The 21,836-nt window shown below is 41.0% G+C and overlaps 1 protein-coding gene across 1 annotated transcript in view; it reads right to left on the bottom strand.

Annotated features, from left to right (window-relative positions):
- The window catches only part of ERLIN2 (ER lipid raft associated 2), a 29,742-nt gene extending 11,311 nt beyond the window's left edge, over nucleotides 1–18,431 (bottom strand). Inside the window, exons 1-6 of the mRNA XM_031950685.1 lie at nucleotides 18,352–18,431; nucleotides 13,075–13,196; nucleotides 11,016–11,097; nucleotides 9,747–9,793; nucleotides 7,641–7,702; nucleotides 7,359–7,484 (exon numbers count right to left, since the gene is read on the bottom strand). Coding sequence (XP_031806545.1) covers nucleotides 7,359–7,484; nucleotides 7,641–7,702; nucleotides 9,747–9,793; nucleotides 11,016–11,097; nucleotides 13,075–13,181 — 424 coding nt within the window. The 5' untranslated portion in view covers nucleotides 13,182–13,196; nucleotides 18,352–18,431. The remainder of the gene's footprint in view (nucleotides 1–7,358; nucleotides 7,485–7,640; nucleotides 7,703–9,746; nucleotides 9,794–11,015; nucleotides 11,098–13,074; nucleotides 13,197–18,351) is intronic.
- Between the last annotated feature and the right edge of the window lie 3,405 nt (nucleotides 18,432–21,836).

Below are 21,836 nucleotides of genomic sequence, written 5' to 3'. Positions count from 1 at the left end.
ATGAGCTTAAAAAGGAAAAAGCAAACTCCTCCAGTATTTTTAATAAGAGAACCCTAAATGGGGTCACAGAGAGTCAGATATGACTAAGATGACTCAACAACAAATCCTAACTGCACCTTAGATGGAGGTTTGGCTTGAAATAAATAAAAATAAGAAGTACAGCAATTTATCTGAATCTGAAAGGCAATTATCAAAGAAGCAACAGCATACCCATCTTCACCTGGTGACACATGAAACAGGGGAGTGAATCAAAAACCCAAGGAGAGAGGAAATAGTGGGGGAATGGAACGGGAGGTGTTTTGAAAGGAGCAAGAAAACCTTTCAGCAGAATGTACGAAACTCAACCCGGCTGTGAAATGTCCAAAAGGAAAACAAAGGCTCTGGCTTTCAGGAAAGCCCAAAGGAAGGCTCTGTTTCCACTGGAATCTTCATCAAGCAGCACAGGGGGAAAATTAAAATTTATAGCTCTGAAAATGATCCCAACTCATTTGGTTAGTTATTTGCTTTGGTCCCTGCTCCCTCGTCTGGAATTCACATGTGAGCTGTGGTTCAGAGAGGAGTGTAGGAAACAGCTGTAATCAGTTTCCTGCACCTGCTTCCAGATGTGGTCATGGAGAACCGAAACCAATAGTTGTTTTCTACAGCCTGGACCCTTTCCATATGGTTTTATAGTTCCCCTCAATCTTCCACTTGAATGACCTTCACCCAGACTATAGGAGGAAGCAGAGAAAGGGATTTTTCAACAAAATCAAGTCCTTCAAATTGAATCACAAGCCTCCACTTTCATTTTTTGTCTGTTTTATATCTAAAGCAAGGATACTTCCTGCATCTCAGACAAGTGAACATCTCACTTGTGCTTTCACAATTCTAACAAGGAAACTACTACTTCCTAAGGATGCCCACTTCATGTAAGGCCATACTGTTACCACGTACAAACTCCACAGCTCAGGGTATACACAAATTCTTCTTTGAATTGAGATGAAATCTGTCTCCCTTCTACTTTCCCTCATTGATCTTAGTTCTGTCCTCTGGGGCCCAACTGAACAAATCTAATCCTTCTTCTATGACAGACCTCCATATATTTGAAGACAGTAATCACCTGCTTCCACTGTCCCTCCCCATCCCTTTTCCAGGCCCATGATAAGCAGTTTTTTCTAACGATCTTATAACCAGGGAGCTTTGAGGTCTCTCATCCTGATCAACCTCTAGCTGAGCCCACTTGTCTCTTCTAAAATGTGGTACCTACAAGTGAAAATCTACCGACCAGATGTGGCCTGACTAGAGTGGGGTATAATGTGAGTATCACCTCCCATATTTAGGATATCACAGTTCTATCAAAGAAGTGTAGTATCAATACAGCACACCAAAGAGGCAGCCCAATTTCTAAAACATGCTGGATGTAAATCATGGGCAAACCCACTTGAATTCTCAGGGACTCTAGATAAATCATTAATACAATAAGTTGTTAAAGTGGTCTTCCTAAAGTACAGGTCTGACCATGTTTATGGACCCTATTTCAGTGATTCATTATTGGATGGAAAATGAGATATAAAATATTCTGTTTCTTTTAAAGCCCTTCACAACCTAGCACATTCCCTATCTTTCTAATCTTCTTCTTTTTTTTTTTTTTTTGCTGAGGCAATTGGGGTTAAGTGACTTGCCTAGGGTCACACAGCCAGGAAGTATTAAATGTCTGAGGCCAGATTTGAACTCAGGTCCTACTGACTTCAGGGCTGGTGCTCTATCTACTGTGCCACCTAGCTGCCCTCTTTCTAATCTTCTTAAGTTATATTTTCCTCTGGATAGCCTGTGATCCAGCAACACTGAAGCTCTTGCTTTTCCCATCTACTATTTCTATGTGTTTCCACATAGCTGAACCTCATCTTTCTTGGTTCCTTCAAGACTCAGCTCAAATCTTACTTTCTACAGAAGGCCTCTGCTGGTCTCCTCCATGGTAGGGCCTTCCTCTAAGATTACACTCATTTACTACACACACACAGGTATACACACTCACATTGATATATGTTAGAATCCTAGTATTAACTCAATGGAATTGATACAATGCTTATTGGTTCACACATTAGAGCAAATTCTTACAAGGTGTTAAGTCACTAGTATTGGTAGAAAAAATGCTTGAGTGTTTACACCCTTGAGAATTCACACATTAGCTCACACATTGGAGTTCACACCTCCCATAATCCCACTCTCAGAGGAGGAGTCAACCTTTGGGTTCACACCTTTAAGAGATCATATATAAGAAGCTTTTTTAGAGCTTCAGTCAGGCAGCTGAGTTGAAAAGATTGAGAGGGGAGTGTCAGTTGGAAGTTGAGAAGCCACGAGTTGGAGTTGAGGTAGAGGCAAAAAATGAAGGAAGAGCCAAAAGACAAACTGCAAGAACTCTTGGAACCAAGGAGGGAGAGAGGCCTTTAAGAAAGCTAACCAGGCAGAAGCCTCTGAAAGCTAACTGGGCCCAAGGAAAGAGATAAGACTTGGAAGGAAGAAATAAACGTTTGGATTTTATCAGCTGGCTGCATTTTGAGGTGATTATTACTCGGACCCAAAACTAAGGCTGCCTCCAGAAAACCTCCCCAAGAAACCTGCTCACAGAGAACCATCATATATCATACAAAAGAGAAGAACACCACAGATATGTATATTCCATCTACAATTTTTTTTTTTGCATGTTTTATTTTCCATTAGAATACAAGTTCACTGAGAGCAAAGATCATTATTTTTTGCCTTTTTAGCCATACTGCTTATCACAATACCTGGCAGAGTAAGCCAATAAATATTTTTGTTAATAAATACTTGTTGGATGACAGACAAAAGAGAGGAGTTTCTGATCTATGTTGATAGAGAGCATCTCCATATTGGTAGGTCCCACATTGATGAACAATGGGTTTGAACAAAAAAACATACAAACACAAAACCTAAAAATGTATTAGCTTTGTTGGTTCCCTTACCAAGATTACAATGATTTATACTGAACTTGCAGACCTTCAGATCCTTTCCATAAAAATTTTTGTTTAGTAACATCCATTCATTTTATTTTTATTCCCTTTATTGCAACTGATTAGCAAGATAGTGTGATATGACAGAATGGCACTGGCTTTGGAGTCAGAGGCTCTAAGTTCAAACCTGTCTCTGATGCTTATTTAACTGTTAAGTCACTATATCCCCCTGGCTTCATTTCCCTCATGTGTAACACGAGAGGTGTGGACTAAATTCCTATAATGTTTTAAATCTAAATGTAAAATTTTACATTTATTCTTAACATATTTCATCTTATTAGATTTGGTCAATCATTTCATCCCATTAACCCATTAAGAACGTTTTGGATCTTGAAGTCTATCACTTAGGGTGTGTGCTAGTAAAGATTTAACAACTGGGCAAAGAGGGTAATGGTGGAGAGTGTCCTGCATTATTAGCTTTTCTTCATCACTTTCTTATGTCAAAAGAAGCAACAAAATAAGAGAAAAAGGGCTGATTTATAGCCTTATTGCTTTCTTTTTTGGGGGGTAGTGGAGTGGTGAGAGTAAGCAATGAGGGTTAAGTGACTTGCTTAGGGTCACAAAGCTGTCAAGTGTCTGAGGTCAAATTGAAACTCAGGTCCTCCTGACTCCTAGCTGCCCTAGGCTTTTTACTTTTTGAGATGTACATTTTCATCTCAAAAAATCTGACAATTAGCTCTTTCTCAAGCTGGCATAAGTTAGCTCCAGCTTACGCTTGTCTTTAACCTTACCTTCTTCTTAGCACCAAAAATCTGACCTGGAGCTTCATCTCAGTCATGATTCTAGAGCACAAAATTTGAGGTTACAGTACTAAAGGAATGGCTTATAACACATAATAAAGAGAAAGTAGTGAACAAAATAATTTAAAATATGTTAATATATTTTCCATGACATTAGGTATAACTGATATTCTAACTGATATTCTATTACTTGTCTTCTCAATGAGTGGGAGAGGGGCAAGAGGGCATTAACTTGAAAAAAGTTAATGTTAAAAATGAGAGGAAGTGGTGATTATGAAAAGCCAGCACAATTTCATAAAGAATAATTCAAGCCAAACTTTCCTTTTCTGATAAGAATAACACTGCAGACACAGTGTAACAGAATTTCAAAGTATCTAACAGAATCTTTCATGATATCCTTGTATACAAGAGGAGGATATGTTGACCTGAAGCTTAATCAAGTTAGTTATACTTAGAACTGGTTGAATGACCACAGTCAAAGAGTCATGATTAATGGATAAACTGTTAACCCACAGTGGGATCTCTCATTGAATAAAACAGGATTCTGTTCTTGACCTCATGCTATTCAATGTTTTATCATATGGTGTGCTTATGAAATCTGCTAACATTTTTGGGTGGAGATAGTTAGCACACTGGGGATCCCCAAAGATCTTACTAGGCTAAAATGATGGGCTAAATTAAATTGGATGACATTGAATAGGGTTATAGGTAAAATTCTGTTTGATTTAAAGATAACCAAATGCACAAATGCAGGGGACATGTGGCTGGACAAGATTTCTTGTGAAAAATACTTAGAAGGCTTAGTGGGCTAAAAATGCTACATAAAAAAAATGAGAAATAGTAGCCAATCCCTCTCCTTGCATTTCTCTGCCTCCCCCCCTAGGAGAATGCCAGCTGCATAAACTGAACTTAAGAGTTCAGAATGAATGGGATGAAGGTCCTCATGCTACCTGCCCTGGACAGGGCACCACTGAAGTACTGGGTTCAGTTCTGGGCATCTGGAATCTGTCTAGAGGTGAAACTCATCAAATGGTGAAGAGATCTGAAATCACTGACAGGAAGACTTTGTGGAGGAATTTAGCTTAGAGGACAGGAAACTTGTGAATCCAAGATGACTATCAATTGAGGAACTGAAGGAATGTCTCTTGGAAAAGGGATCTGACTTGCTTAGCTTAGTCCTAGAAGGCAGGGTCAAGAGGAAAGGGTGGGAGCTACAAAGAGGTACGTTTAGCTCAATAAAAGGAAGAAGTTCCCAAAATCAAAGTTGTTCAAAAGGATGAGCTGTCTCAAGAGTCCATCAGTTTCCTGTTACTAGGGGATTGGAGTAAGCCGGACAACCCTTCTTAGGGGTTATGGGGGGGAAATCCTACTCAGTGATTGATTAGTGCAGTGGTGTTAAACTCAAACAGAGATGGATTCCTCAGACTATAATTGGCTTAGGAAGCCATAAATTAACATTATCTATATTGTTTTGTATTTTCAATTTTATTAGTTTTCAAGGATGTAAAAAGCATTTGAAATCGTGGAAAAGCAAAGCAATGGAAGGGAAGGAGGAGGTGAAAACCAGAGAAGGGATATGCAGTGAAATGGGAAAGACAAGAAAGCTTATCCAGAGAATGAAAGAGAAAGCAACTAAACTCAATTGTTCTTTATAATTTTGTTAAGTATTTTCATCTGATATGAGCCCCAGAGCTGCAGGAAAGTTTGACTAGACCCCTGAACTAGACAATCTCTGTAGTCCCTTTAAACCAGGGGATCTTAATCATTTTTGTGCTCCAGACTCCTTTGTCTGGTGAAGCCAAACTTTCATAATAATGTTTGTTGCCTATATTTATAATTCAAGGAAATGCTAGATTTTAGTTAATGGTCAGTGAAAACAAATAGCATGTCATATATGTGTGTGCACATAGGTGTGTGTGTGTGTGTGTGTGTGTGTGTGTGTGTGTGTGTATCTCAAAATCTTCCCTGGTTGCTGAGCTTTAAGCATTATAATTACATATTTGTGATACATAGTATCATAAGACTGCCTAATCCTTAGGAAATATTTTTAAGATAATGTTTATTCCCATCAAAAAATAACACACCTTTCTTAATGGTGCACTGAATATTATATAGTAGTAGGTGCAGAGAGCAGTTCATCTGTTCCCTTATACATGGGTCTCCACTAAAGTTCTCCTCCGAGCCATCACCCTTGGGCAAGGTGTTTGGGCTCTCAAAGATTATGCCAGGGACCTGTGTGTCCTGGCAGACTGAACCACAACCAAAAATCTTTGAAGTGAACCTCATTCAGAGTTACACTGGGAAGAACCTTTTTCACCAGACGCTAGCTGCTCAGTGACAAAGAGAATACTGATAAATGATAAAAACAAACTTGGAGTCAGAGAGATGACCACAGACCTCCCTCCTTTCTTTGTGGAATTAGTGGGGCTAACTAGGAGTGTGGAAATAATACTGGACTCAGGTCATATTCTAGTTGGCTTTCTGAACTTTTCTCTCTGTAAATCACTGTAAATAATAGTTATTTAGTGTTATAAGATATGGCTCCTTGAAACGCAAGGGGGATGGGCGTGGGAGTGGGGGAGGAGATTTATGAGAAAATGTAGATGATATAAAAACATAAGACAGCAATGAAGATGGGAGGGAAAGTGTTAAGTCACCAGATGATAACCATTTTCTGGCCACAGAAATCCATGAAAAAGGGTGTGGGGAAGACAGGCTCTGACTTCAGCAATGAAATCAAGAATCCTTTAAGTATCAACAAAAAGGGATTGAGAAGAAGTTTATTATAGCAAAAAGTAAAAACAACACACTAGCCTAAGAACTGATCACTCAAGCTTGGAAAATGATGGAGCTGTTGCTTCTCCTTTAGTTCTGCTTCATTAAAGCCTGTAAGATGATCTGGCAATGCTCTTGCAATCTTGGTTCTAAATGACTCTGGTGGTGAGGCTTCCACCACTGACTCGGAGGTTTCATCACTTCCCTTGAGGGCATCACTATTTTGCACCAGTGGCCTGTTTGCAGGCTGTGCAACACCCTTGTGAGTTATTTTACCAACATCAACCTTAAATGTGATCTGCAGAAACCTATCAGCAGGAAGAAAAGAAGATAAACAGGAACCTCCCAAAAAGCAATGCCTTGGTTCAAGTATTTCTTCCCATTGCAGTTGAAGTCAAGGCATATTCCCTGAAGCCAGCTAAAAAGGGCAAGTTTTTTTCCCGATTTAAAAAATATCTCTTCAAAGTGAATGGGAGGAAAACCTCTAGCTCCCAACTTCCCACATTTATTAAGTTTACTTTTGGGTGTTGGTGAGGCACTGAACCTAGAGATGATACAATTCCTGGCCTCATAGTTTAAAAGCTAGGCAGAGAAGGAACAGATTGCCATTCTGTTGTTTTCTTCTACCCTGGACAGAGGCAGGAAATCTCATTCCTGTTCTTATCTTCTAGGATGTTTTTACTACCCCATACTCTTTATTTTGTCCCAAACAGAACCCAGGATCCGCATACACTCCCTAGTCCAGGGCATAGATAACCAAAGCTCTGAATCAGGACGCCAGAAACAGAAGTCAGATAATAAAAAGAGGAAATATCTTCAAGGAGACTCTTACCAAAGAGTTCAATGTAGACCTCTTGGAGAGTGTGTACACTGCAGAACTGGTTCAGCTCATGATGGATCTTGTTGAAGATGAGGGCCTTGTCGTAGTCGGCAGTGTAGTTCTTCACTATGTCATACACTGAAGAAGCAAAGGGAAGATGTCTGAGTTGGAAAGTGCAGGGTCACAGGAGACATCTTCCTAGAGAGCAGGGGAAGCTCACGAGAGCCAGAACAATCCCACCCTCAGGAGAATCAGCTAGGTTTTCCGGAGAGCATGAATACTGAGAGAACTCACCAGCATTTGGTATCAGGAAGTTCACCACCTCAATCCTGTCGAAGTAAATCATCACACCACCACTGTTGGAAGGAGAAAGGACACAGTGTCACACAGAAATTAGAGGATCTAGGAAAACGTCCTGGGATGTGGTAGAAGTGAGGTGACATGGCAGTGGAGGATCCAAATAAACACATCTGACAGAACAAGACAGAAGCAATTTCTGAACTGCATGTACTAAAATAGCTTGTCAATTCTGGGCTCCTCCAGAGTATTCCTCCAAGTTTATGATAAAAGAAAATATCTTAACACTGAAAAAGTATGCGTCGACATTGCCTAATAACAGTTCCCACAACTAGCAGTCACGTCTGCAGGTGCTTTAAAATTTGCAAAGTATTTTCTCTTTAGCCTTCCTAGGAAGTGGGTGGTACATTTACAACTATATTTGACAGATCAGGAAAGTGAACCTCAGGAGAAGTGTATCATCAAACTTGGGATAATATAGCAATATGGGTTAGAGATAGGATTTGATCCTTAGGCTCTTGACTCCAAATCCAGTGCCCTTCTCTTTATTTGATGCTGCCTCAGCTTGGTTGAGAAACCTTAGGATGGTGGGAAAAAGGTGATCTGATGGCAAAAGAAAAGAACCAGAGGGCATCCATTCCTGGGTTAGCGGCATTTTTTTTTTTTTTTTTTTTGGTGAGGCAATTGGGGTTAAATTACTTGTTCAGGGTCACATAGCTAGTCAGTATTAAGTGTCTGAGGCTGGACCTCCTGACTTCAGGGCAAGTACTCGATCCACTGCATCATCTAGCTGCCCCCAAACAGCACTTTCTCCCCCCCGTCCCCCAAAACAACCAGCATCCAGAAAGAAGAGAGCCCTAGAAGTTAAAGTGCAACCTGGAAGGGACCCTCACAGCACCAACTTTTGCCCCAGACTCGGGCTGTGGCATGTCTGGCATTTTTAAAAAGGTTCAGAGAAAGGCTTGTCACTGAACATAGTGGAAGAAGTCATGAGTGAGGCTGGGAACAGGAGGGAAGCTGTATCATTCTAAATACTAAATCTGAGTAAAGGCAAAGGATGAATTTGTAGAGGTTAGTTCAGTATCAATAGCTAGTTCTCTTTCCTGTGTTCCTCTCACATATCAAAAATGCATGTCCTGCAGGCACCTTACGCTCACCATATTTCAACCAGACTGCCTCCTATTTTTTGTCAAGGACACCTTCCATTTATCTAACTTTGGGACCTGTTCCTAATCCTTTACTCTTCCTTGTTCTCTCTCACATCTAATCAGAAGAAAATCTTGTTTCAATCTCTACAATATCTCAGCTGGATTCCTGAACAGGCCCCCTCATTGGTCATCTCCATATGGTGGCCAAAGTAATACTCCTTAAGCACTGATCTGGATGTGATTCCTCTACTCAATAAGCTACAAGGGCTCCCTATTGCCTCAAAGATAAAAACAACAACAAGAAACCACACCCTTATTTGGCTTTTATAGGGCCCTGTAAGTTGGCTCCAACCCACCTTTCTAACCTTGCTGTACCAAGCTCTGAAGTCTGGCCAGAATGGCCTTCCAGCTGTTTCTTCCTTATGACATTGTCTCCCATCACTGTACCCTCTTACCTCTGCCTCTTAGAAAACTCAGACCAAATGCCACCTCTACATAAAGCATTTCCTGACGCTCCCTAGCCATTAGTTCCTTGATGACCAGGATGGTCTGGTTATCTTCCTTTGTACCCCTGGTGCCTGGCACAAGGCCTGGCATGTAGCATGGGCTTATTTAATAAATAGTTATTGAATGATTGATATACAATGTAAAAGTACTTTAAAATTTGAAAGAGCTGTATAATTTCCAGCTATTAGGATTATGCTTCTGTAGCCCTGCAAACAGGGTTGGTCACACAACCAACATTTTGAAAAGGATTTGTTGAGTCATCCATTGTTTATTGCAACAAGGAAACTAAGCAAGGTAAGCAAGTGGGGTAAAGTGCAAGGAGATAAGAGGGGAAAAAGAATCATTGAGGAATTAAAAAAACAAAAACAAAACTTAAGACAAAGCACCACCACTAAAAACCTGTTCTTTCACTTCTTGGGGCCCCAGGGTTTCACTCTTGGCTCCTCACCTCGTTCCACAAGGCACATTCTTCACTTCATCTGTCTGGAGTGTAGTCTGCAAAAAGAGAAAACAGAAAAGGTTTTAAAAGGGGGAAGCCAAGAACACTCATTTCTTTTTTGTCACCTCCATTGTCTCATGGTGGGATAATTCTCTATATCTGTAAATTATCAGTGAGACTGGCAAGCCCTCCCCTACATGGCCGGACATTTTCTGGGTGGATGATATAAAGGACCTTTGACCTCACAGGAAGAAAGGCACCCAGTGAATGAGCTATTACAACTGTACTGGGCACGGCCACGGGCAGTCCTGGGTGGGAAACCCCGAGGAGGCTGGTCAGGGAGTTTCCCCCACCTCAGTAGCATCAGTAGTAAAGAAGGCACTAGGATCCCACAATTCTTGTGGCATTTTCATTCTCCTTACCTGAAGAATATTAAGCAGGGAGTCAAGAGACCTAGGTCGGAGTCCCAACTCTGCTGCTAATTCAGTGTGACTTTGGACAAGATGCTTCCTCCCTCTAGGTCTCAGTTCCCCAGTTCCCCATTCTGTAAAACGAGGAGTTTCGACTAATTTTGAAGGTCTTTTGTAGCTCAAACATTCTGTCTCTCTGGGACATACTCATGGAATGGGGAGTATTCTTTCTCAAGGGAAGGCCATTTTGATCTAGTCCAGCCTCATCATATCAATAGTGAGCAAGTTCAACTTTCAGATGAGCTTCCCTGAACTCCTTGACCCCCTCCCCCTCTCATCTGACCTTATCTAGAGATATCATTTTGTATCACATTTATTGCACGCCTATGAGAGAAAACACACAGGGGATGCCTGGGAAGCTGGTATAGTTACTTGTAGCTCCAGAAGCCTCAAGGCTTGTCAGCACAGGAGCACCTTTCCAAGGCTTAATCCTAATTAAGCAATACCCCTCTCAGATTTTGCTCCACTGAGATCTGCCCATAGGTAAAGAACAAGTCCCTTTTCTACTGTCATTTCACATTTTTTTGGTATTTACATTACTGAGAAACAAGAACTCTCATCTTGGGAAATGCCAGGAGATAGAGGCCATGGAGGTGTTTTTAAACTGACAGGACAGGAAGAACAGGTAGGCCATGGCAAGTAGCCCCAAGTATTAACTGTTAACACTAAAGAAGACTCCAAGTGACTGTTTATGAGATTCTTGTATTTCTTGGCTATTAAAGTCCTTTGACTTAGTTTCCAAAGAGCTATTTTCCCCACCCAATGCAGTTACCCAAATGTAAGCATCACAATACATAAGCCAAAGTACCTGCACAGACTTATACGATGTGATGAAAGGAAGCATAAGATGGAAACCAGGGCCACTGGTGGAGGTCAACAGAGCACCACCTCTGCAGGAAAGGAAGAGAGATGCAGCCTGAGTCAAAGCCAAAAGTTCCCCAAAGGAGCCTGAGAACTTGGAACAACCATGGACATGCATGTACAAACTTTCTCCAAAGTGCTATAAGCTTTCTTGGCAACTCTGCTTCTCCTGATCTTTCTCTTCTCCTATCCTCCTTTCAACTCAATCTTTTAGTATTAGGCAGCACTGATATTCTTAATGATTGGCCTCAAACTGAACAGTGAGCTACAACTGTATTAGGAATGAAGTGGACACATGCTATCTGGAATGAGACAAATGTCTCAGTTGAGATGAGAGTAGAAGCTGGCTTTGTTTTGCCACAAGTGGAACTAAGTGGCTAGCTGGGAGGTGGCAATCCATTAAGGAGGCTGAAGGCAGGAATCCAGGTAATACTTAATGATGTTGGGGAGGAGAGATGTGGCCAATCAAAAAAACCCCTCCAAAAAAACAAAAACAAAAACCATTTTCTATGTGGCTTTGTATTATCATTGAGTTATTTCTTGAATAATAGATTTACTCTCTCCATTTTGTGGTACCTAAATGGATATTGAAAATTAGTTTCTTTCCCTTAATTTAATAGTGAAGGGAAATGGAACAGGAATAAGCTAGGGAAAGGGAAGTCAGTCTAAACACTAAAAATCAGGTGTGGACTGTTCATAAGGATGCTGCTAAGCACTGCTCAATTGACTGATGGCTTCTACGGTTCAGTTCACAAAAGGAAAGCAACAGAGGATTCAGTGACATGAGCACATTTAAAGTCTGAAATCAAAGATTTACTCCAAGGATCTGTGATTTTGTTAGTATGAAAGCTCCCTCTTTTGACCCAAGTTGCACTCTTTTCATGCCTTAGTATAGGGATTCTTTACCTGGGATTTGTGAACTTTAAAAAATTTGTTTTTTACTGACTATATTTTAATATAATTGGTTTCACAAGTATCTTATTTTGTGTATGTAAAAGTATGATTCTGAGAAAGGATTTGTAGGATTTACTAGAAAGCGGACTATGTCACCAAAAACTGTCATTTGGAACAAACTTCCTGGTGATAAGTCTCTGGGAAAACAGTGAGTCTGGTTTACAAGACAAAAGACATAGCCCATTCTTAGACTATAACCAAAGCTCCTCCAGTTTGGTAGGATTTTCCAGAATCCTGCAGTCAGTGGTATAATCTCTGAGAATTCAAAGTTACCTTCCCACGATGATGAGGTAGACTCAAAGACTAAATCTTCTGGCTGACAGTGCTAAACGTATACTAAAAGAAAAAAGATGGCTTATTTATTCCAACAGGAATCTCCCAAAAAATCTCCGCTGGGTAAAGAGAAACTAATTTTTAAGAAGGGCCCAAAGTCATTGATGCTTTGATTAGACAAGGAGGGAATGCTATCTTTTCCTGCTGCCATCAAAGGCAGGTGCCTAAGTTAACTTCTTCAAGGGCAACCAGGAAGCCTTTTAGGCCAAGTGAATGAAAAACTGACTTGTAGGACCATTCTTAAACCTAGTGTTCTTTTTCATTTTGCCTTTGGTTTAAATTCCAGCCTTGTGACAGGGAGAAAGTTCTCTGATCCTTAGCTACCTCATCTGCAAAATGGAAATGCTATTCCTTGAGCTAACCACTTCACAAGGCTATCATAAAATTTCTTGTTTGACAATGAGCTATTATGATAACTTTTATTGTTACTGATCCTCAGTAGTATCACCTGAATATGGCTATATACAGTGTCCCAGTTTTATGGCAGGTTTAAGCTTATTAAAGCTTCAAATTGCACTGTAAGTTCAGGGACACTTTGTACATGTAAACAGATCTACCATTAGTTGTTATTATAGAGTAACAACCTAAAAGAATGCTCCCATCTCCAAGCAAATGAAACCAACAAAACCATAACTGAACATTGGTTGCAAGAAAGCAAAGAACCATTAGGAAATCTCAGTGAGCAGGAAGCTCTCTGCAGCTCTGTCCCTTTCTCTTACCTGTAATACACCCCAATGTGCCCTTCTTCAATCTTGTGCACAGCTGAAAAGAGGGCTGCACAGAAGAAACTGGTCGCCACGGCCACCACTGCCCCTACTTGCGCCATTGGGAAGCTTTTACCCTAGAGAAGGGGTACAGGGAACACGTGATAGTTAGGACCCAAGAGAAAAGTTACAACAGTATTTCACCAACATGCGTACCTTGCATCATGCTTGACTTCCTATTTAGGTTTGTTCCTGCCCTAACATCAGTGGAACACAAAACTAATTTTCAACTACTTTTACCTGAATTACTTTTTGGGGGAGGGTAGTAAATTCTAGGTAGATAATATCAAGGAAGTATTCATCATCAAAAATAAGGAGAAACATTAAGTATTAGAATTTGATAAATATAATGTACTTGGGGGGGGTGTGCAGTTTTGCATTAATATAGACAAACACCTCTTTGGGCAAATTCAAGAAGGCAAAGGCTTATTCTATATTTATTTTTCATCTGAATCTGTTTTTTAGAATCACCAGTGCAAATGTAGATTCTTTAAGCATGAGAAATCAAATGATCCCAGGACTGAAGTTTTCATTCTTGTCAAAATAGTCAGACCCCTGAGTTATTCGACTTGAGCCTTCAGTCTCAGTGACTGTATATGGTAGGATCCAAACTGTCACTTTATCTATAATATGCTATCATTATTACAAAAACCTATCCAATGACTTTATGTATATTATATAGCTTCCAATTCTGTTGCTCTTTACCCCGTCTTATCTTAAATGACCCAAAGAGTATAATTTAAAGAATCAACAGAAGGAAAACTCTTGAACATCTATATCTTCTAAAAAGGCCAGAAATTGTATTCCACAGACCTCTAAAGTAAGGCTGATTTCAGAGAAAGTTATAATCCAAGAGAACTTGGGATACAGTTCATATTTGCCCTCCTCTTATGAGCCCTTAAGATACTAGGATCTTTGAAATTAGAGAGGATTTTAGAGTCATCTCTCCTACCACAAGACAAGTCATCATTCAGCCTCTATTTGAAGGCTTGTAGTGACTGGGAATGATCTCCTTATAACTGTCAGGAATTGTATAATTGTTAGGAAGCTGTTTCTTGTACTGAGCTGAAACCTGCTGCCCCCAGCTTCTGCCCATGGTTCCCAGTTTTGCTCTCTGGGGCCAAGCAAAATAAGTATAATCCCAATTCTTATTGACAGTCCTTCAAGTACTGGAAAACAATGATCAAGTCCTCTCTAAATTTCTCTTCTGCCTAAACACCCTCAGGCTTTCATCTAACTGATCTTCCTATGGCACAATTTGAAGTGACATATATTTGTCAAGGGGGAACAGGCCAGCTGCAAGTGCTGACTGACCAAATTATACAGGATGTCAAATGAACAGGAGACTGTGGCTATGTAATTCCAGCCAGAGCCACCCAATGCTAATTATAGGCTATTTCAAAGAAAACTGTTATTTACTCTTTTCACATGTGAGAGTGATAGACAGTTTAGGCACAGCAGGGTTCCAGGGCAGGATTTTCTAGAGAGTGCCTCCTCCTCTCTCCTTTCCCCCATTATTCATTTGCCCTTAATAGGGTAGGGCCCTGTCACTTGAGGAAAATGACTGAAACCACAGTACTGCTTTATGCATGCTACGTGAAAAACACTTCATAGCTGATCATTCCCCAAGGATATCTGTTCAGACAGAAAAGAAGGGCTTGAAAGTCTAGAGTGAACATTCATCTAAGCTTAGAAATCAGAAAGTTTCAGTGCAGTTATTACTGCATTTATTTTATGGCAATGATCTTTAAATAATAAGGGACAACTCTAATTCCTATGGGTCTTTAACACTCAAGGAGATTTATCACAAAGACTACTTTTCACTTCAGGGTGCTATTTAAACAAAATTAAGTTCTTTGTGAGAGGCAACACCTACTACTGCTATGGCAGCCACTGCTTAGATTTTCCAGGATGGTCTAATTTTCTAACCAGAAAAGTATTTTGACAGGGGTTCTGAAGAAGAAATATCCTTTGTCCAACCACGTATAATGATTTTTAATTTGGAAAATATGATTACTGTAGCAATACTGGCAAGTGCTGAAGGAAGCCTGGCAATATTAGTCAGTAGCTGGTTTGCTTGGTGTCTTGGGTCCATATCTGCAAATTGTACCTTCTTATTTGCACATCAGGAGGTGGGCATGAGAAGGATAAAGAAATAGGTAGCTGGTATCTTTAAGAACATTAATCTAAACTTGCAAAAAAAAATCCAAGATTGAGATCTCTGAACATTACCTATCTGCCACCTAACTCAATCAAAAGCTGGCACAACATAGAGTTCATTGTCCTATGCATCAAGGTGGGGCTTGATCAAGTTCTACTCCAGAAACCAAGAGGAAGCTTGCTGAGATGGAGAGCATTCTGGATTTTGGAGCCAGAAAATCCAGGTTTGAATACTGGTTCTTCTACTTAATATTAGATAGTATTTATATGTGCTTTAATGTTGCAAAGCACTTTTCACTAGTTAGCATTATCATAGTGCTTTCAGGTCAGCAAATAAGTTCATTTTTATTTAGTTTATTGTTGTTTAGTCATTTTTTTTTTCACTTATGTCTGGTTCTTTGTAACCCCATTTGAGGTTTTCTTGGCAAAGATACTAAAGTGATTTGCCATATCCTTCTCATTTTACTGGTGAGGAAACTGAGGCAAACAGGGTTGTGACTTGCCCAGGGTCACATAGCTAGGATGTGTCTGAGGCCAAATTTGAACTTGGTATTCTATGCACTGTGCAACTGCCCTCCAGCTAGCATTAATATAGTGCTTTACACTAGCTAGGATTAACATAGCACTTTTAACAGTAATTAGCATTAATATGGCATAGTTTGCAAAGAACTTTGCACTAGCTACATTAATACAATGCTTTGAAGTTTGCAAAGAACTTTACACTAGCTAGCATTAATAGTGTTTTAAGGTTTGCAGAGAACTTTACACCAGCTAGCATTAATATAGCACTTTTTATAGTAATTAGCATTAATATAGCGCTAATATAGTTTGCAAAGAACTTTGCACTAGCTACATTAATACAGTGCTTTGAAGTTTGCAAAGAACTTTGCACTAGCTACATTAATACAGTGCTTTGAAGTTTGCAAAGAACTTTGCACTAGCTACATTAATACAGTGCTTTGAAGTTTGCAAAGAACTTTGCACTAGCTACATTAATACAATGCTTTGAAGTTTGCAAAGAACTTTACACTAGCTAGCATTAATAGTGTTTTAAGGTTTGCAGAGAACTTTACGCCAGCTAGCATTAATATAGTGCTTTACACCAGCTAGCATTAATATAGCACTTTTTATAGTAATTAGCATTAATATAGCGCTAATATAGTTTGCAAAGAACTTTGCACTAGCTACATTAATACAGTGCTTTGAAGTTTGCAAAGAACTTTGTACTAGCTACATTAGTACAGTGCTTTGAAGTTTGCAAAGAACTTTGCACTAGCTACATTAATACAATGCTTTGAAGTTTGCAAAGAACTTTACACTAGCTAACATTAATAGTGTTTTAAGGTAAGTTAGCTAACATTAATAGTGTTTTAAGGTTTGCAGAGAACTTTACGCCAGCTAGCATTAATATAGTGCTTTACACAAGCTAGCATTAATATAGCACTTTTTATAGTAATTAGCATTAATATAGCGCTAATATAGTTTGCAAAGAACTTTGCACTAGCTAGCATTAATAAGTGTTTTAAGGTTTGCAGAGAACTTTACATCAGCTAGCATTAATATAGTGCTTTACACTAGCTACCATTAATATAGAACTTTTTATAGTAATTAGCATTAATATAGCGCTAATATGGTTTGCAAAGAATTTTGCACTAGCTACATTAATACAGTGCTTTGAAGTTTGCAAAGAACTTTGCACACAGTGCTTTGAAGTTTGCAAAGAACTTTGCACTAGCTACATTAATACAGTGCTTTGAAGTTTGCAAAGAACTTTGCACTAGCTACATTAATACAGTGCTTTGAAGTTTGCAAAGAACTTTGCACTAGCTACATTAGTACAGTGCTTTGAAGTTTGCAAAGAACTTTGCACTAGCTACATTAATACAGTGCTTTGAAGTTTGCAAAGAACTTTGCACTAGCTACATTAATACAGTGCTTTGAAGTTTGCAAAGAACTTTGCACTAGCTACATTAGTACAGTGCTTTGAAGTTTGCAAAGAACTTTGCACTAGCTACATTAGTACAGTGCTTTGAAGTTTGCAAAGAACTTTGCACTAGCTACATTAATACAGTGCTTTGAAGTTTGCAAAGAACTTTGCACTAGCTACATTAGTACAGTGCTTTGAAGTTTGCAAAGAACTTTGCACTAGCTACATTAATACAGTGCTTTGAAGTTTGCAAAGAACTTTGCACTAGCTACATTAATACAGTGCTTTGAAGTTTGCAAAGAACTTTGCACTAGCTACATTAGTACAGTGCTTTGAAGTTTGCAAAGAACTTTGCGCTAGCTACATTAGTATAATGCTATGAAGTTTGCAAAGAACTTTGCACTGGCTAGCATTAATACAGTGTTTGAAGGTTTGCCGAGAACTTTACACCAGCTAGCATTAATATAGTGCTTCGAGGTTTGCAAAACATTTTACAACTTATTTTATCCTTACAACAGTCCCACTGTACAGCCGAGACACGGAGAAGCGTCCGGCGAGTCCACCGTTCCACCTGATTTGCTCCCTAAGCGATCGCCTACAAGTCACGTCACCTCTGTGGCCTCCAGCTTCATCATCTATAAGACGGGGTGAGGAGGAAGCGGACTTTTTACGGCCCAGAGTACGAGGTGGCGAGAAATCCCTTCATTATCGCCCTTACAACGAAAGCTGCCCGGGACTCTGGGAATGACAGCCAGGACTCCGCCGGGCCTTCGGCATCACGGCCGGGCGGAGAGTGGACCAGAGAATGCCGGGGGGCTGAAGGCACCCTGGAGCGGCGAGTGTCGAGACACAGAGGCGGGAGGGGGGCCCTGGAACACGGAGGGTCAGGTATGGAAGGGGATCGTCGAGTCTACGCTCCCATACTCTCCATTTACAGCCGAGGAAACTGAGGCCCGGAGGCTTGCGGGAGAAGCCCGAGGAGTCGGGAGAGGGCGGTGGGCTCGCAGATCCCCGCCTCAGAGGATGGGAACCCGAGTGTGGGGTAGGGGTCAGGAGACGCCCCCGGAGAGAAGAAGCAAGAGGGGAGAGAGTTGGGGGAGCGGGACGGGGTACCGACTAAAGACGTCGCTCCTGGCGCTCAGTACCTGTCCGAACTCCCTCCCCGGGGAGCCGCAGCCACTCCGCTCAGCACAGCACGTTTCCTCCTTCCGGGTCCGTCGCCGGCGTGAGACGTCATCAGGAGGCGCGCGCGCGGGGGGGGGGGGAGGAGGGCACAATTCCCGTGTTTCCCTCTCTCCCTAAACCTTCCTTCCCAGCCCCGCCCCCACCGGGCCTCTGCGGCCGGCAGCGCTCGCCGGCCCCGATCGGCCACGAGGGGGCGCCCGCCCATCGGTCCCAACAGTTCTCAGGAGGGGAGGAGCGAGGGGTTGCGGAGGGAGAGGGAAGGGCTCGGAAAGCTTGGAGAATGAATGGATGGAATCTTATTGAGGTAAGCGGGCAGAAAAAGCAAACAACGACAACAACAAACCCCCCCCCCCAGTCCATACACATCCTGGAAAGTGGAGAAAACGGGGAAAAGGAGGAGGATGCCGGTCTTGCCCTCCTGCGCCAGCCCACGGTGCCGGGACCAATCTCCCCATTTCACAGAGGGGAAAACTGAGGTCCTGTCTGTCTCCAAGATAGAAATTCTTCCGCCTTTTCAGCGGGAGAGAAACAGAGGGCCTTAGAAGGGGAGCCCACCAGGCTTGGAAAGCGGCGGAGAGGCGGCCTGAATCCAGGCTTAGAACCAGGAGGGAGACCATTCCAGGTAACCGACCCATTTTATAGCTGAGGAAACTGAGACTCAAAGAAATCAAGCGCCTTGCCCAGGGATTCAGACCAAGCTCCGTAAATATCCGCACAGCCCACAACGACGGTTGCAGAGTTGGGATTGAAACCCACCCTTTCTGACTTCCGATGCAGTTGTTGCAGGACGGGAAGGCGCTATTATAAATTATTCTCTCTCCAGGTTTCCTCTTTAAGGTTTGCTTCAGGGTCCCGCCAGTGGCACGAAGTCTAGGGATTCCGAATGCACAAGGGCAGAAGCGGTGCATTAGTTTGGGGTTCATTTTGCAGAGGATTCTTCACTTTTCAGCGCTGGGGTCCCCTGACGAACAGCCCCTCCCCGGTGCTTTGCAGGTCTCATGTGGGGTAATATCTTTTTTTTTTTTTTTTTTTTTTAAAGGTGGGGAGACCGAGGCCCAGGACGTGAAATAAAGTCACACTGATTGTCAGTATCAGAGGTAAACCTGAACTCAGATCTCCGTTTAGTCTGTGGGCCAACTTACCAATAGGAACGTGAACGGCAAGATATTAGTGGGGCTTTGCCTTCCTGGAATCGTGCCCACCCCCATATTGTCGCTATAGAGGCCAGTAAAGATGAAAGCCAAAGAAATCTAGTCCAATGGTTTTCCATTTACAGAGATTTATCACTAGGCATTTCTGCCACGGGCATGCTCTTCCTCCTTCCTGTAGGTGAATAACTAGGTGGCTTCTGCAGAGTGCCAAGTGAGGGCAGAGAGAAAGACATCAGTATCTGGTAAGAACAAACTTAATTCTGAGGATGAACACACAGATGGATCAGAATCCTCAGATTCTGGCACCTCAGCATCCACCTATTCTGGCAAATTCTTGAATAAGCATGCCCTCTATAACAATTCTAGTTGATATATATATATATTGCTTTATGGTTTATAAAGCAACTTATGTATATCCTCTCATCTGATTCTCACATCAACCTGTTATTATCAATAATATTAATAGCAATAATGACATTTTTAATAATACTAATAATATTAGTAATATTCACATTGATAGTATTATCATTTTATGATCAGAGTAATAGCTTAATAAGTGCTTGTTGACTTGATTTATTGACATGCAAGGAAAAATCAAGGAAGGAGGATAAGTAAAAATAGCTACCCTTTAGAGTGCTTACCATGTGTCAGGCACTGTGCTAAGGGTTTTATAAATATTATATCATCTGATCCTTGCAAGAACAACCCTGGAAGGTAGGTGCTATTATTATCCTTATAATGAGGAAATTGAGGCGAATAGAAGTTAATGATTCCTGCTGAATCCACTCCCATATAGCTAGGATCAGAGATGGATTTCAAATGAAGGTCTTTCCTTACTTCGACTTCAGTGCACTTTCCATTCTATCATGCTGTTCTCAACAAGTGGTCATCTATCCTCCCCTTGAAGATCCCTAATGATGGGCATTAGAGTTCTTGAATCATGGGGTAGCTCTAATCATTAAGAAGAGGCTGGTCCTTATGTGAAGCTGAAATCTGCCTCTCTGCAACCATCTCCTGCCATTGGCTGTCTTTACTCCTGTCATCATCTCCACTTTCTTCTAGCTGGAAAATTGGACTCTACTTTCTGGGATCTCCCTTGGCCTTTGGCCAGCTTTGGCCTTGTTTTGTTCATTTCTAAATCTTTACGACATTTGAGTACTTCCATCACAAATATATTCCCTTCTCCTCTTTACACCCTTTCCTTTGCCAGATTCACTTTATGGATTGCAGTTCTCATTAGAACATAAGAACTTTGAGGGCAGAGAAGGTCTGGCTTGTTTTTATTTATGTTTCTGGTGCTTAGCATAGTTTCTGATACACATTAAACATTTAATAAATGCTCTAGGTATAAATTATTTATCCATATATCTGTCTAGTATCTCCATGCATCTATTTATCTATCTCCTTATCTATCATCTATCTACTCATTATGACTTTCTCTTTCTTCTGGAGCCTTGAAAAACAAGTCCATTCTCTCTTCTAGATGACAGCTGTACAAATATGTTTCTCCTCAATCTTCTCTAGATTCAGCATCCCCACTTACTTGAACAGATCCTCACAGAACATCTCTGGTCCTTTCTTTATTCAACTCCCTTCTCGTTGTTGTTCTTCAGCCTGTCAATTTCCTTCCTACAGTGTCTAGTCCAGAACTCAATATGGTTCTCCAGGTGTGGTCCTATGGGGACAGAATCCCATCACTATGTTCATTCTCAGTGGAGGCAAAGTGGCTGCATGTGGGTTTAATGTCTTTGGTTTTTGTGAATATTGTGTTATGTTCAGTTTACAGAACTGGGGAAGTGGAAATAAATGTTATGCCCATGGATACCCTGTAAGAGGATACCCAGAAGGATGAATGAGTAAGTCAGTTACAAGGGAAATTCTCATTTATCCTGGTGGGAGAAATTGGAGGCAGGTGATCAGGTAGAGGACGTTGAGAAGGAACAGCAAGATATGTAGGAGGAACCAGCAGTTCTACAAAAACCAAAAGAAGAGGGAACGTTCAGGAAGAGGAGGGAGTCTCACAAAGCCCGGGAGCTGAAGAAAAAGTTAGGGAAGGATTTGTTGTTATTGAGTTGTATCCAATTCTTCATGACCCCATAGAGGGTTTTTTCTTGGCAAACATACTGGAGTGATTTGCCATTTTCTTTGCTATCTCATTTTACATATGAAGAAATCATATGTAAAATTTTTGCCCAGATTCACACAGATAGTGTTTGAAGCCAGATTTGAACTCAGGAAAATAAGCCTTCTTGACTCCAAGTCCAGCACTCTGTCTATTTCACCATGTGATAGAA

The sequence above is a fragment of the Sarcophilus harrisii genome, chromosome 2 (assembly GCF_902635505.1).
Source record: "Sarcophilus harrisii chromosome 2, mSarHar1.11, whole genome shotgun sequence".
Lineage (NCBI taxonomy): Eukaryota > Metazoa > Chordata > Mammalia > Dasyuromorphia > Dasyuridae > Sarcophilus > Sarcophilus harrisii.
This window is presented reverse-complemented; position numbering and strand designations above follow the sequence as displayed.